This window comes from Squalius cephalus (assembly GCF_949319135.1).
Source record: "Squalius cephalus genome assembly, chromosome: 6".
Lineage (NCBI taxonomy): Eukaryota > Metazoa > Chordata > Actinopteri > Cypriniformes > Leuciscidae > Squalius > Squalius cephalus.
This window is the reverse complement of record NC_137127.1, coordinates 1053308-1071200: the sequence shown is the minus strand read 5'-3', so window position 1 is coordinate 1071200 and position 17893 is coordinate 1053308. Positions and strand designations below refer to the sequence as shown.

Below are 17893 nucleotides of genomic sequence, written 5' to 3'. Positions count from 1 at the left end.
TTTTTATTTAAATCAACTTTGATTTATTTTAATCAATTCATTTCAATCAAATGTGTTGATCATGATTTCTTTCATCATTTTTTTAAACAAATGTATTTGTTTTTAGTCATGTTTTATTATTGTAACAAAAAGTTATTTATTTATTTACATAAAATGTTTATTTCAAATAATTGTTTAAAAATCTATTTGTATTTATTTTTATCTTTTTTATTTTATCATGTTTAATTAATTTATTTACATCATTGCATTTTTTCTACTAACTATACTGTTAGATGTATAATTTATTAATATAATTTCATTTATTTTTATCAACTTATTTTAATAAAATATTTTAGTTTATTCATTTTATTTTTCTTTACAAAAAATTGTCTTTATTTATTTATCATTATAAATGTATTCATTTTAATCAGATTTATTAACTTATTTGTTGAAATAAATATTTATTCAATTAGTTAATAATTGTTTAATTATAATCAAATGTATTTATGCTACAGTAGTTAGTTTAATCTTACTTTTCCCAGGACTCCAGTTTAAAACCCTCGATTCTTCTGAAGATTCACTCAGATCAACAGAATTCAACTTTAGACTTTATTCAGGTTTATAATGAGTAAAAAGATACAGCTCAACGGTTCTCAACGAGTATGAAGATGTCAACAAATCTGTTTCAAAACTACAAAAATGAATGTGTTCAAAATATAAATACACGCTAGTACAATAAATCATACGAATGCCTGTGATCATGTCAGCTCAAAGCTCTTTTCATTTGTGTTGTTATTATTATGGAGCTAAAATTGTCTCAAAATTAATCAAGGCACATTTTGCTTATTGATTCAAAGCTCTGATGATTGGCTGGACGGAAAACCCACATCTGATTGGCTAAAGGAAAGCCTCAAACATTCAGAAACGAGCTTCGCATTTCTGAATCTAATTTTGTGAACATGAATCAGTTTGTGAATATATAAACTTTGTTTGTGAATGTGAATAAGCTTACACATTTGTGAGTCGTATTATGTAAATACATTATTTTTAGGTTATTAAAGTCCCCCTGTGGTGTAAATCCAGCTTTTAATGTAGTTTATGTGTCTATGTGGTGTTTTTAATCTGCTTTAAGACAAAGCATGTGTAAGTTCATAAGTCGACAGCATTGCTGAGTATTTCCTCCTTAAAACTGCAGTGAACCAAAGACAGTCTCAAAAACACACTTTGAAATCGCTGGTGTTTCTGACGTCACAAACTACCTTGTAACCAATCAGATCAACGTGTGATCGTCAACCAGTGGATCTCTGAGCTGAGTGAGTGAGTGGAGGCGGGGCTCATTTGCATATTCATAGAACCGCGCATATTAAATGAGGTGAGGGTGTCGAGTTACAGTCAAGATATTTTAAGGCATGAAGACATTTTTTCAAGGAAAAAACGTTTAAATATGTAATTTTGGTGATCAAAGATGAGTTTTAACAGGACTTTAACACGTTTAATTCTCGTTTAATGTTCTCTGACATCCAGGTTTTTAAATGTTAACGTTTTTTCTTGGCTATGCGAATGTTTTGCTAAACATCATTGAAATGTTACTTTTGAACGTTCTGAATCAAGTAGCAACATTTAAAAAATGTCAGACGAACATTCAACATAAACGACGTACAGATAATGTTTTAGTGCTAACGTTTTTAGAACGTCATTAAACACCAGATAACTTTGAACGAACGTTATATTAACGTTACAGGAAGAACGTTTGTTCATAACTTTTGGAACGTTCCCTGTTAGATCTGACGGCTGTGTTTCTGAATGAGGAACCGGATCTGAACACGTTCACACTGCAGTTTTAGGGAATTCCACGACTGAATTCAGATTAAATCCACGCAGTGTGAACAGAACTGGACAGAACTGGACAGAACTGGACAGAACAGAACAGAACTGGACAGAACTGGACAGAACTGGACAGAACTGAACAGAACTGGACAGAACAGAACAGAACTGGACAGAACTGGACAGAACTGGCTGTTAATACAGTGACACACACTCCGTGTATTTTCCCTGTGTTTCGTACAGTTCGTGACACTGACACACGGCACCTGGTGTGATCCTGTCGAGATCTCTAGGGTTTCAGACGCTGGGTTTGGGTTCCGGCCGGAGAACCACAGACGCAGTTCAGTGGGTTCTCCCGAGCGGTTGGTCTGTAATGTCTCTCGCTCTGGGAGGGAGTCCGTGTTGGAGGCGGGGTTTGTCCTCATGGTCGGCGTCTCGTGTTCTCCGCACGCCTGCAGGACGCGCAACACGCCGTCTGATAGTAGTCGTACACGCAGAGACGGGCCTGGACCACCACGTTACAGTTGAAGTATTTATCACGACACTTTTCATCTGCAAAACACACAAATTAAACAGATACCAAATCATGTTCAGGTCCCAGCATAAAAAAAATACATATATTTTTTATTTAAATATATATATTTAAATATTTATTTTAAATGTCTACATGCAAAATAAAGTTTATATAAACATATACATATATATATATATATATATATATATATACACAAACACATAATTGTTATTTATTTATTTATTTAAAAACAAATATATATATATATATAATTATATATAATATTGTAGTATATATGCAAAATACAGTTAATATAATTTTTTTTTTTATAAATGTATTTATTTAAAAAACAAATATATATAATTATATATATTATTGATCTATATCTTTACATTTTAGACGCAAAATACAGTTAATATATATATTAATAATCTTATATATATATATACTTGAATTTTCTACATGCAAAATAATATATGTATATATATTTATTTATTTATTTAATACATTTTCTTTTAAATTTTCAAAAAACAGTTTGCAAAATACAGTTATAAATACAAAATACAGTTAATATATATATTTAATTTAATAAAAAAATAATTATGTTCTATATGCAAAATAGTGTTTCTTTTGATTTTGGGTAAATGTAACATATTCCACTTGATATTCATATATTCATGAAGGAACTGACCAATCAGGGGAAGGCAAGGCTCAGGGTTACACTCCTCCCTCTCGTGGGGCTTCAGTGTTTGCTCACAGCGGTCACTGCTGGTCATGTGATCATTAGAGAGACTGCTGGTCATGTGATCATCAGACAGACTGCTGGTCATGTGATCATTAGAGAGACTGGTGGCCATGTGATCATTAGAGAGACAGCGCACCTCTCGCACACGGTAACCGGACTCGCACGACTTCGAGCACTGGATACATGCAAACATCAACACAGAACAACAGAATCATATATTGTAACTCATATTTCTCTGGGGTTAATGCAGGACATGGACACTATACTAGACACAGTATTATGGATTTGAATCTATGTAAGTGTAAGACACTGTATGGTAATAGGACGTTTGAATATTCAGGAGCGCAGGAGTGGAATAAGTTGCCATTGGACAGTGAGGTTTTAACAGATAATGTTGGTTTTGGTATAAGATTGTTTATAGATTGTTTTTTTGATAGGATGGCTTAATAGATATGGATATAGATGTGTATTGTGTGCATGGTTTGTCATGAAAATATCTCGTTAAAAAAATCAAGGACCACAATGGAAATAAGTTAACGCAACTTTATTGTGTTATCCTTGACAAACAAGTTGTAACAATGTTGTAGTGCTACTGTTTATGTCAGATAAACTCAAACTCAGTGTCTCTGCGTGTGTGTGTCTCAGTGGGTGTGGATGTGTGTGTGTGTGTGTGTGTGTGTGTGTGTGTGTGTGTGTGTGTGTGTGTGTGTGTGTGTGTGTGTGTGTGTGTGTGTGTGTGTGTGTGTGTGTGTGTGTGTGTGAGTGTGTGTGTGTGTGTGTCTCACCGCGCTCCAGTCGGTGTGGAACCACTTTGCTGCGCAGGTTTTGATGAAGCAGTTCTTCTGGCTGATCGGTCGGTCTAGAGACGAACACTCGAACGCCGGCATCACCGAGAAACCCTCGTCTGAGCTCATCAGACACACCACTGCCCTGTGCTGACTGCCCACGCCACACTCGGCTGAGCACTGACACACACACACACACACACACACACACACACACACACACACACACACACACACACACACCGCTCATGAACACACCAACACAAGACCATCATCTCAAACAGGGATTCACAAACTTTTCCCAAACCCAGAAATTAATGTCAATAATTTAACAAGTCCTTTATATTCATTTAGCATTTTATGATTCAATTAGCCTAATTAATTTAGCATTTTTAGTAATTGTTTATTTAGTTTTTATTTTAAAATCTTTTTTTTTTTTTTTTTTTTTTGTTTATTTTGAGTGTTATTATTATAAAATCATTTATATTAATTTACCATAATAATATACAAATCTTTATTTTGATTGTTTTATTTTTACAAGTATTTATTTTAATTTTGCATTTTTATGATTTAATAAATGCTTTGTGTTTATTATTATTCTTTTTATTTTTAAAATCATTTATTTTAATTCTGCATATTTGTGATTTAATAAATGTTTTCTAAGTATGTATTTTTATCGTTTTTATTTTACAGTCATTTATATTAATTTTATATTTTTATAATTTAATAATTTTATTGTAAGTGTTTGTTATTATTCTTTTTATTTTAAAATATTAGCAAATGTTTTATTTGAATATAATTTATATTAATTTAGCATTTTTATAATTTAATGCATTTTGGTAAGTGTTCATTTTGGTAGTTTTTATTTTAAAATCATGTACATTAATTTTGCATTTGTATGATTTAATTTTTATAAGTATGTATTTTGATTGATTTTATTTATATTAATTTAGCATTTTTATAATTTAATATATTTTTAGTAAATGTTTTATTTTAATATAATTTATTTAAATTTTAAATTTTTAGGATTGAATATTTGTTGTTTATTATTATTTAAATTTTTAATTTTTAGGATTGAATATTTGTTGTTTATTATTATTATTATTTTAATTTTAAAATAACTTATTTTAATTCTGCCTTTTTGTGATTTAGTTAGTTTTTAGTAAATGTTTTATTTTAATATCATATATATAAATTTAGCATTTTTATAATTTAATGTATTTTGTTAAGTCCAGGGCCCTGATCTGACCAGCACAGGGTTGTCCTGAGGGCCGTACCTGAGTCCAGGGCCCGGTGACCCACTCGGTGTGGCTCTCACAGGGGCCGCTGTTGCAGGACTGAGTCTCGACCGGCCGATCGGACCCGCAGTCCTCCAGAGGCAGAGCGCTGGTGTGATCGCTGAGACACACAACACTCCGAGTCCGCAGACCCACGCCACAGTCCGCAGAGCACTGCCGAACACACACACACACACACACACACACCCACACACACGAGAGTCAGCACAGCCATACACACCTGATCAGAAACTAGGACTGCACGATTAATCGCAATGAAACCGAACGAGATTTGGCGATTTGATTTTGCTTTTTCAAATGCACGTTATAAGCGACTCAAACTCAGTGCTTTCAGAGTGAGCAGCGTTTACTGAGCCGTACGGCACTGACACGCTGCACATTACAAATAACCACAGACTTGGCCATTTCAAAATCGGTTTAAGAGCGATTACATGGAAATTATGGACGATAATCGTGCAGCGCTATCAGAAACCAGTCTAGCGTGACTCACCCGAGCGCTCCACTCGCTGAAGAACCAGCTCTTCGAACACGGACCCGCGTCACAGTTTTCCACGTCACTGGGACGCAGTTTCATGTTGCACTCGTCGTCTGCCACGATATCACCAACATTACTGACACAGTGCACCTCACGTGACCTCTGACCCACGCCGCAGGGCACAGAACACTGACAACACACACACACACACACACACACACACTAATGCACAGATGCTTCTAACCAAGCGCAACCTTCCGGTCTCTCTCTCAAATCCAACACTGAGTGAGTTAAACTGCAGTTCATCCACTGGCCACTAGAGGCCGGCTGCAGAAGAGGGTCATTACCCATAAACCCCTGTGTTAAAATGGCCAACTTTACAGCAGAAAAACACATGTTTACAGTCTGGTGCAAAGAGTGGTTTTGGTCTATAAAGCTAATGTTGCCCTTCATGATGACTGTGGGGGGGTGAATTTTTTTTATAACTCATCCGTTTCTATTATATTAAGCCTTAAAGTTCTGCATAATTAAGGGCGTGGCCACTTGAGTGACAGGTGGATTGCCGCTGATGTCACTGCTAGCCGTTTGTCTGCTGTGTGTTAGCGTCACGTCACCTCAGCTAATCCGCCTCGCTGCACATGTTCATTTATCCGGGAGTGACGCGGCCAAGATGGCGACCGCCGGCTCCGCCCACTTTGGGCTTCAGAAACGCTCTTCAGAAACCTGACGTCTCGGACACTACGTCCATATTTTTATACAGTCTATGCTTCTACCTCATGTTTGAACTCCGGAACTGCCACAGTAAAGCGTGTGTGTATGTTTTAGTTTTACTTGAGACTTTCCTTTCCGCCTTTGTCGCCTTTCTTCGCCTTTGTCTTGCTTATTTGAGGACATTTCATTTAATATTCAACTATAATACTGATCTCCTGCATTGACACCATTATATGAGAACTGAACTGAGCTGACGATGACATCAATGTTTTCTCCAGAGAGGCTATATAGATTAATGAACTAAATTAATAACTTTTTTACAACAAAAATGAGCCATCACTGAACTTACTTAAGCTGGACTATGATGCTATTTTCTTCTAGAAACAAACTTTGCAGCATTATATTCCTGTTATCTCTGTAAAGCGTCTTTGAAACACTCTGTGTTGTTAAAAGCGCTATATGAATAAAGCTGACTTGACTAGTGTTTTATTGCAGTTATCAAACCCAAACGAGTCCAAAGCTCCGCCCACTGCCCCCGCTGATAGGCTGTCGCTCAGAGTCCTCACGTGTGTGGCCAATCAGCGGGGAGGAGGGGCTGTGACTGACAGCTGTCACTCACGGGACTCCAGTCCGAGCGGATCTGCCACTCGCTGCAGATCTTCAGCTGGCAGGTGCTGCTGGTCTCGGGCCGCTCCGCGCGGCATCGGCTGGTGTGTGTGTTTAGCGTGCGGTTGGCGTACACCTGACGACACAAGACCTGGCGATGCTGTTGACCCAAACCACACGTCTTACTGCACTCCGACCACTCGCCGATGTCCCAGCTGAACACACACACACACACACACACCAGTCAGAAGAGGTTCTACGAGAGCTCATGTCATTACGTGACTGTAGTGACGTCTGAAGACAAACGGACTATATTCACTATATATCACCTCATGAGTCTTTTGGGGACATTATAAAACACTTAAAGACATTAACACAAATTCATAAACCTTATCGATTATTCTATATAAAACCAGCCGACATTTAAATCTCTTAGTGGAACAAAAACAACAACATTTAAATCTTTATAAATGAAACAAAAATGACAATATTTAAATCTCTTAATGGAACAAAAACGATAATATTTAAATCTCTAAGTGGAAAATATTTAAATCTCTAAGTGGAACAAAAACGGCAATATTTAAATCTCTAAGTGGAAAATATTTAAATCTCTAACTGGAACAAAAACGGCAATATTTAAATCTCTAAGTGGAAAATATTTAAATCTCTAACTGGAACAAAAACGATAATATTTAAATCTCTAAGTGGAACAAAAACGGCAATATTTAAATCTCTAAGTGGAACAAAAACGGCAATATTTAAATCTCTAAGTGGAACAAAAACGGCAATATTTAAATCTCTAAGTGGAACAAAAACGATAATATTTAAATCTCTAAGTGGAACAAAAACGATAATATTTAAATCTCTAAGTGGAACAAAAACGGCAATATTTAAATCTAGAATCAAAAAAAAAAAAAAAACATTTAAATATCTTAATGGAACTAAATCTCTTAATTGTCTTGATCTCTCAGTAGTTTTTGAGTCACTGCTCTGCACTGGAACAAAAACGATAATATTTAAATCTCTAAGTGGAACAAAAACGGCAATATTAAAATCTCTAAGTGGAACAAAAACGGCAATATTTAAATCTCTAAGTGGAAAATATTTAAATCTCTAACTGGAACAAAAACGATAATATTTAAATCTCTAAGTGGAACAAAAACGGCAATATTTAAATCTCTAAGTGGAACAAAAACGGCAATATTTAAATCTCTAAGTGGAACAAAAACGACAATATTTAAATCTCTAAGTGGAACAAAAACGACAATATTTAAATCTCTAAGTGGAACAAAAACGGCAATATTTAAATCTCTAAGTGGAACAAAAACGATAATATTTAAATCTCTAAGTGGAACAAAAACGATAATATTTAAATCTCTAAGTGGAACAAAAACGGCAATATTTAAATCTAGAATCAAAAAAAACAAAAAAACATTTAAATATCTTAATGGAACTAAATCTCTTAATTGTCTTGATCTCTCAGTAGTTTTTGAGTCACTGCTCTGCACTGGAACAAAAACGATAATATTTAAATCTCTAAGTGGAACAAAAACGGCAATATTTAAATCTCTAAGTGGAACAAAAACGGCAATATTTAAATCTCTAAATGTAACAAAAACGGCAATATTTAAATCTCTAAGTGGAACAAAAACGGCAATATTTAAATCTCTAAGTGGAACAAAAACGATAATATTTAAATCTCTAAGTGGAACAAAACGGCAATATTTAAATCTAGAATCAAAAAAAAAAAAAATCATTGAAATATCTTAATGGAACTAAATCTCTTAATTGTCTTGATCTCTCAGTAGTTTTTGAGTCACTGCTCTGCACTGGAACAAAAACGATAATATTTAAATCTCTAAGTGGAACAAAAACGATAATATTTAAATCTCTAAGTGGAACAAAAACGGCAATATTTAAATCTCTAAATGGAACAAAAACGATAATATTTAAATCTCTAAGTGGAACAAAAACGATAATATTTAAATCTCTAAGTGGAACAAAAACGGCAATATTTAAATCTCTAAATGGAACAAAAACGATAATATTTAAATCTCTAAGTGGAACAAAAACGATAATATTTAAATCTCTAAGTGGAACAAAAACGGCAATATTTAAATCTCTAAATGGAACAAAAACGATAATATTTAAATCTCTAAATGGAACAAAAACGGCAATATTTAAATCTCTAAGTGGAACAAAAACGGCAATATTTAAATCTCTAAATGGAACAAAAACGATAATATTTAAATCTCTAAATGGAACAAAAACGGCAATATTTAAATCTCTAAGTGGAACAAAAACGGCAATATTTAAATCTCTAAATGGAACAAAAACGGCAATATTTAAATCTCTAAATGTAACAAAAACGGCAATATTTAAATCTCTAAGTGTAACAAAAACGGCAATATTTAAATCTCTAAGTGGAACAAAAACGGCAATATTTAAATCTCTAAGTGTAACAAAAACGATAATATTTAAATCTCTAAGTGGAACAAAAACGATAATATTTAAATCTCTAAGTGGAACAAAAACGATAATATTTAAATCTCTAAGTGGAACAAAAACGATAATATTTAAATCTCTAAGTGGAACAAAAACGATAATATTTAAATCTCTAAGTGGAACAAAAACGGCAATATTTAAATCTCTAAATGGAACAAAAACGATAATATTTAAATCTCTAAATGGAACAAAAACGATAATATTTAAATCTAGAATCAAAAAAAACAAAAAAAATTAAATATCTTAATGGAACTAAATCTCTTAATTGTCTTGATCTCTCAGTAGTTTTTGAGTCACTGCTGCACTGATATTGTTCTAGACAACACTATAAATACTGTATCTAGATCTAAATCCAGAGGAGCACTCGTATCATGGTTATATATCCTCATATCGGCCAGCTCTGAAACTGCTCCAGCCCTATAGACATCAGTGTGCCTAGACTAGACTCAATGCTGCATTTACACCACTGGATGTCAGTATAAGCCAAACGACTGTCACACAACATCATTTACTGCAAGGTTCTTCAAATCCGGCCCAGATAATCAGCTAGAACGCTACCTGGAGCTAAACTATACTTGAAGAAACACACGAGACTCACAAAGCAGGACAGGGCTGGACGTTGCACGGCTCCTCCTGAACGCTGGGTTTGGTGTTGCTGTCACACAGACCGATCGGCACGTGTGTGTGAGTGACCCGATGAACACACACGAACACTGTGTACCTGCTCCCTGCAAACCAGGAACACATTCATGTGTTGCTCAAATCCAGCGTCAAATGCATTACACAACGAGCCCGGATGTTCTTCTTTAGGCCTTGTCCACACTAACACGTTTTCATCTGGAAATGCATCTTTTATCTTTTTATTAATGAAAATTGCTTTTTGAAATTGCTCTCCAAAGAGGATAAACTTGTAGTTGTAGTGTGGACTGTCAAAACGGAGGTGTTTACAAACGATGATGCAAGTTTAGTCATGTGACACATATTGTTCCAATAGATATTCATGTTTATACTGGTATTGAGCCCGTTATGTGCTGTTCTCTTTCACACTGTTACTAAAATATGTCACTTCACACACTGTTTATATCACAGTCCTGCAAAGATGGCAGAAAATTTACTCACATTTGCTAAACATGAGAGCAGTTTTAGCGTTTCAGACCAAAAACATATAATAGTGAGTGAGACGCATCAGTGAATGCTGAGATTATGCTAAATAAAATTACCCTGTCAAAAGAATTGCGCGATAACTTTACTCTTTTTTCCCCCGTCTGTATCGTCTCAGTGAGCTTTAGTGAGGGTTTACGCATGCGCAGTAAAGGTGAATCTAGCGTTTTCAGGCGTTTTCCAAAAGTTTCTCATCCGCACTGAAACGCTAGTGTGGACGGAGAGCGCTTTTAAATGAAAACGCCGTTTTCAAATGAATCCGGATTAATGTGGACATAGCCTTAAGCCCTATTCGCTATTCAGACGGGATTAGGTTTACAAGAGCAGATGGAGTGTAATTTTACCACAGGACGTCTGTAATATTAATGGCCAATCCGCACGGGATAAGATATCCCAGTAAACTAGCGGAAGTGGGAGAGTAACTCGATTTGCACACCGCCGTCACTCCTGTAGTCATTGTGTGCATTACGTTGCTTACGTGCACAAACACATATAACCTATATTTATATAAAACAGTTATGTCCGGTCGAACGATGTATTAATTAACTTCAGATTGGATTGTGTTGGTAATAGGCACTTATCTAACGCTAAAAGATGTTTCGTGCCTCTAACGAGTGCTTCGATCTTCTCTCTGATCTGATGGTGTGTGTAAAACACTTGAGTTTTGCCACAGACTCGTCCCAGCGTCTAGAACGCAACTGATGCTTTCTCAAGCGCCTCCATACTTTAAAAACAGCGGAAAACTACTTTTAAACACGAAATGACAAAATATTTACGTGCATATTTACAGCATGTCTATTCGCACGGGATTAGTATTACCTGAGGTCATTTTTCCAGACCTTTTTCCAGAAGATAAAAGTCGCCGTAATCTTTACTGACATTGTCCATAATGATCACTGAGATGCACATTCGGACGGGACTAAAATCTCGGAGAAGCTCTGGTAATTATTACTCTACCCCTCCTCTCCATGTTCACTAGTCTCGTCCGAACAGGGCTTTAGATTGATTGAGTGAATCACTCAACAGTGTGTTTCTGACCTCTGCCACAGGAGGCGCTGCAGTCTGTGGAGCCGCTGAGCTTCCAGTTATACTCTCGCACTCGGGTTGGAGGCGGAGCTTCGGGAAGCTGATTATCCGGGATGGACTTGACCCCTGACCCCTCGTGACCCTCCAGGGTCAACCGGCTGTTCGCATCAGGACCCGTCTGACCGTTCACAACATTTACTGTGGAGCAACACAAGATCCAGAGAACAGAATGCTGTCATTTGCACATGGGCAATGCATATAGGGAATAAAAGGCAATAGAGATTTTCACCACATCACCACTTTTGAATAAGAAACAATGTCAAATCTATAAAACTCATCAAAGCTCCGCGAATCACAACAAGCATATAGATGAGAACAGCACACACACCCGAACTCGACTGCACATCACATTTTTGACATTACTGAAACGGCTTTATCGTAATGCAACGGACCGGTCTACGGGACATACATTAAGCCTTTAAATAAAAGGGTTATTCGGCTGTTTGTGTCATTAACAATAACAGATCGTGCAGCGACAGGAAATAGAAATGAGCACAAAACACCTGCCGAGTGCCTTACACAACGCTGACGGCGGACTGGCGCTCAGGAGTAGAGCGGCTGCGGACGAATAAAAAAAACTAAAATTTGAGCGGCTGCAGACGAATTTTTTTTTTTTTTTTTTGAGCGGCTGCGGACGAATTTAAATAATTTTTTTTTTAAGCAGCTGTGGGCGAATTTAAAAAAAAAAAAATGTAAGTGGCTGCGGACGAATAATTTGTTTTGAGCGGCTGCGGATGATTTTTCTTTTTTTTTGAGCGGCTGCGGACGAATTGAAATAAAAAAAAATGTAAGCGGCTGCGGACGACTTTTCATTTTTTATTTTTGAGCGGCTGCGGACGAATTTTTTTTTTTCAGCGGCTGCGGACGATTTTTCATTTTTTATTTTTGAACGGCTGCGGACGAATTTAAATAAAAAAAATGTAAGCGACTGCGGACGAATTTTTTTTTTTCAGCGGCTGCGGACGATTTTTAATTTTTAATTTTTGAGCCGCTGCGGACGAATTTAAATAAAAAAAATTTAAGCAGCTGCGGACGAAATTTTTTTTTGAGCGGCTGCGGACGAATTTAAATACAATTTTTATACAAAAATTGTAAAATAAAAATATACAATTTTTTTTAAGCAGCTGTGGGGGCGAATTTAAATAAAAAAAATTTAAGTGGCTGCGGACGAATAATTTTTTTTGAGCGGCTGCGGATGATTTTTCTTTTTTTTTTGAGCGGCTGCGGACGAATTGAAATAAAAAAAAATTTAAGCGGCTGCGGACGATTTTTCATTTTTTATTTTTGAGCGGCTGCGGACGAATTTTTTTTTTTCAGCGGCTGCGGACGATTTTTTATTTTTTATTTTTGAACGGCTGCAGACGAATTTAAATAAAAAAATTTTAAGCAGCTGCGGACGAATTTTTTTTTGGAGCGGCTGCGGACGAATTTAAATAAAAAAATTTTTTAAGCAGCTGCGGGCGAATTTAAATAAAAAAAAATGTAAGTGGCTGCGGACGAATAATTTTTTTTGAGCAGCTGCGGATGATTTTTCTTTTTTTTTGGAGCGGCTGCGGACGAATTGAAATAATTTTTTTGGAGCGGCTGCGGACGAATTATTATTTTTTGAGCGGCTGTGGACGATTTTTCATGTTTTATTTTTTTTTAGCGGCTGCGGACGAATTATTTCTACGCACACACAATATGACGTCACACTCTGCGCGTATGTTTTAAAAAACATGTTTTAACATATAAATAACACTTTTTAAATAGCCCACTTAAAGTGTTTATTTCAACTAAATCACTAAATGTTAAAATTGAATAAATGTAAATGAACAAAAATTTGCTCCAGCACTTCCCGCCGCCCGCTACCGGACAAACAGAACCTCGACTCACCGTCCAGCCGGTTCTCTTCAGGACGCTGGGCTTCGACGCCGTTCTCTGACGGCATGAGGAACTCGTAATGGACGCCGGGATTGGGTTGCTGGTAGATCATCTGAGCAGAGACACACATCAGGGAACGTTCTGTTGACTATAAGACACTTTACAACTACATGTCTACTCACTCTCATTAGAGTATTAGTACTGTCTGCTTAATATCTGCCAACTCTTTATTGTGATCGTCCTCCAAAAGACATTCTATAAGTAACTTTGCAACTACATGTTAACTTATTCTAACCCCACCACTCTACTAATACTCTACTAACACTCTAATGAGAGATAGTAGACATGTATGTGAAACGTTACTTATAGTCAACAGAATGTGTTAAAGGGACCATCAGGATAAAGTGAGACCGAAACGACTGTCAGCTTCAGTGTTCCTGCAGATTTCTGGCTCAGTAAAGGCTTGCGGTTGATCTGGATCAGTGTGAGCCGTGTAATCGTCCTGAAGTCGGTCGGACACACACTCCAGCAAGCGTTCAGTTTCTCGTCATGTTTCAAACCTTCAGGGTCTCAATGAGGCGAGTGAAGACTGCTTATTCCTCATTTAAAAATCACTGCTATAAAATAATCGGCTAAAATCTGCTAAATAAATACATTTACATGTAGAACTGCAACAACAACAATAATAATATTAATAATACATTATTGTATTAATACATGTATAATAATACTATTATTATTAATAATGGTAATAATAAATAATAGTATTAATATATTTATAATAACATTAATATAATTATTACAACAAATTATAATATTAATGCATTTATTTTATATTTATATTAATAAAATTAATACAACAGCAATAATAATGATAATAATAATAAAATAATGTAATTAATAAAATAATTAATATAATTAATTAAATTAATACATGTTATTGATATATAAATATTATTAATAAATGTAATAATACAATTTGATCAAATAAAAAACAATATATTAGTAATAATATTAACACAACAATAATAATAAATACCAACAACAACAATAATAATAAAATGGCAAATATAGCCTAATTGACAAATTAATACATGTAATTTCTACATTAATACATGTAATAATTAATATATAAATATAATTAACAAAATTAATAATTCATACAATTTAATTAAATAAAAACAATATATTTATAATAATAACATAACAACAATAATACAAAAAAATTAAATTATTGAATTAATAAAATAAAAAATACAATAATTAAAATTAATACATTTAATAAATAATTAATAAATGTAATTTATTAAAATAATTAAATAAAAATGGATTATAATATTACCATAATAATAATAAACATTATATTAATAATTCAGTATTATATTGCAATAACATAACATTGGGTTCCAGAAATCCCGCTCTGAGGTGTTGAAGTGTCACTCACATAAACATCCAGGATCTCATTGGTCGGGCCCTCGGCCAGGAGCGACTCTCCGGTTCTGCTGCTGATCTCATTGGGCCGTCGGTACATGAACATCGTTCCCACTCCCTCGTACATTCCTGGACGGTCGATGGCCCAGTTTCCATTAATAATGGATCGGCCAGACCGACTGAGCAGAGCTGCGCACACACACACACAGACACACACACACACACACACACACACACACACACACACACACACACACACACACACACAAACACACACACACACACACACACAGGAGCTGGTCAGAGTTATTGTTGCTGACTAACGGTGCTTCTAACACACGCTGACACACAAATAAAACTCGAACCCCTCGCTGACGGACACATGTGAGTTAACACACGTTCAGTGACCCGAGGCCATCGCCCGGCTCATCTTTGCATTGGCGTGCGCGGTTTATTGAATCCTGAGGCTCATAAATCAGGAGAGGGAGAAACGGACACTGTGAGAAAACTGAGTTTGTCAAGTCAAGTCTCCTTCGTTTATACAGCGCTTTAACAATATAGATGTTTCACAGCAGCTTTACAGTGAGAACAGGAGATTACAGTAACAGAGAGTGTTCAGGCTTTACAGCAGATCTAGAATAAAGATATTGTCCAGATAAAGTTAGTTTTGATTGATTCACTTCCGTTGTAAAGATCATTAGTTATTAACTTAGCGGCCGCTGACACGACACTATGTCAATATGTCATTGAATAAAGCACAGTTATTATAATATATATGTTATAGTAATCCTGACATCTGATCCTCAACAACCTCGACACACACATGAACCAGCTACTGGAAACCAGTACAGATCTGATGGGTGAATGATGGAGAGTGTGTTTGTGTCGCTCACTTCCGGTCTCGTTCTCAGCGTCAGTCTATCACACTGTCTGGGACTTTAACGAACCGAGAGACTGAAATACACGTTATACAGTTTCCCAGAGTCTGAGCTGGGCTGTAATTGAACAGATCTGATGTTTTTTACAAGCCGCTGGTTTAAAGTCTCCTAAAGCAGCGGCTCCAGCTTGTAGTTATCACTATAGCTATAGTTACAGTTATAGCTATCATTCTTGGTATGGTAATATAGTCACTATAGTTATTGCTATAGTTATCATAGTGGCTTTCATTATAGTTATTATATTTATTGTGATAGTTATCGCTATAGTTATCTTCATTATAGTTTTCGCCTTTGCTATGTTTCTTTGAAACGGGTCTCCGAATTGCAAAGGGCACTGAGTATACTGTAACTAAACTATAGTTATCATCCTAGTAATCACTATACTTACTGTTATAGTTATCAGTACAGTTATTGCTATAGTTATTGCTATAGTTATTATAGTTATCATTTTAGTTTGTGTTATAGTTTCAGTTATAGTTATCGTTATAGTTTCAGTTACTGTTATAGTTATCAGAATAGTTGTTATTGTAATCGTTATAGTTATTGTTATAGTTTTAGTTACGTTATAGTTATAAGTATAGTTGTTATAGTTATCGTTATAGTAATCGCTATAGTTTTCGTTTTGCGTTTTTTTTTTCGTTACAGGTTTAGTTGTACTCATTGTTAGTTTTAGTTATAGTTATGTATCAGTAGGGGTGTGACGTTTAGTATATAACCGTGAGACCGACGGTTATAGTTGAACACCGTCATTACAACTCTATAACCGCCAAAACCGTGTTATTAAAATATTTTTTACAAACATTTTTTATCATAGAGAATGTTTAAATACTAATTAAAAACAATTGTTAACAGTCTGTGTCATTAATGGTCTACGTCGTTTCCAACTGTATTTGATTCTTTGCCAAGTACCCCTTGACCGACTGCCAATCATTTGAGATAGAAATAACAGCTATGATATAGTGATGTGCCATCATTATGAGATTTATTAAACAAATTAAAAACATTTGCAATAATAAACATTAGCAATGAACATTTGCAATCGGGAGACATGGTTTTTACCACTTAATGAAGTTTTGTTTTGTAAATCGTCAGACATGATTTTTACCACTTCATTAAGTTTGCTTAGTAGAAAGCCTTTCTTTAAAGCGAATTTCGTGTAGTACAAATTGTATCTTAATTTTAATAAATGTTTCATCAACCAATTGCATGTATTTAATAAATAAAAAGCAAATATAGGAGTGTAACCGTGTAACCGAATATAACCGTGACATTGAGGCTCCGGTGCGCCGCGTTCACTTGCATTGCATTGTGAAGTTGAACTAGAGCGCATCTCGTCGTAAATGAATGAAACTCAGCGTAGGCCTATGCCTCATACATTAGCATTAAATATCTTTGCTGCATCCTTTCTAGAACAGACAAGGGCTTTCTTGCGGCCCGCATCAGCAGAGCATTATCGTCCATAGACCGCAAAACACTCAGCGGATGGCGGGCCGGTGTGCGGCTTTAAAATCTGATCAAAAAACGTTGGTGCGGATGATGAGTTATGTGATGCGGTTGCGGATGAACTAATACCCCATCCGCGTATCTCTATTGATAACAACATTGAACACTACACAAATATTAATTTTATTCAAACTAAGTTGTCCTATAACAGACGAACGTCGCACCCCCCCCCCCCCGTTACAGTTTTAGTTACCGTTATAGTTTTCGTTATAGTTATCATTATAGGTTTAGTTACCGTTATAGTTTTAGTTACGTTAAAGTTTTCGTTACCGTTATAGTTTTCGTTATAATTATTATAGTTTTCGTTATAGTTATTTTAGTTTTCGTTATAGTTATTATAGTTTTCATTACGTTATAGTTTTCGTTATAGTTATTATAGTTTTTGTTATAGTTTTAGCTATCATTATAGTTATCGTTCTTGCAGTGAATGGACCTTCACTCACCCAGATAGTTCCTGCTCTTCACCATC

The 17893-nt window shown here is 35.4% G+C and overlaps 1 protein-coding gene across 1 annotated transcript in view; it reads right to left on the bottom strand.

Moving 5' to 3' along the window:
- Positions 1-574: 574 nt before the first annotated feature.
- The window catches only part of thsd4 (thrombospondin type 1 domain containing 4), a 48796-nt gene continuing 31477 nt past the window's right edge, over positions 575-17893 (bottom strand). The window contains exons 10-20 of the mRNA XM_079874702.1: positions 17868-17892; positions 14997-15172; positions 13565-13664; positions 11642-11827; positions 10041-10170; positions 6951-7152; positions 5636-5809; positions 5125-5298; positions 3848-4027; positions 3009-3237; positions 575-2355 (exon numbers count right to left, since the gene is read on the bottom strand). Of these exons, the coding sequence (XP_079730828.1) occupies positions 2225-2355; positions 3009-3237; positions 3848-4027; positions 5125-5298; positions 5636-5809; positions 6951-7152; positions 10041-10170; positions 11642-11827; positions 13565-13664; positions 14997-15172; positions 17868-17892 (1707 nt within the window). The 3' untranslated portion in view covers positions 575-2224. The remainder of the gene's footprint in view (positions 2356-3008; positions 3238-3847; positions 4028-5124; positions 5299-5635; positions 5810-6950; positions 7153-10040; positions 10171-11641; positions 11828-13564; positions 13665-14996; positions 15173-17867; position 17893) is intronic.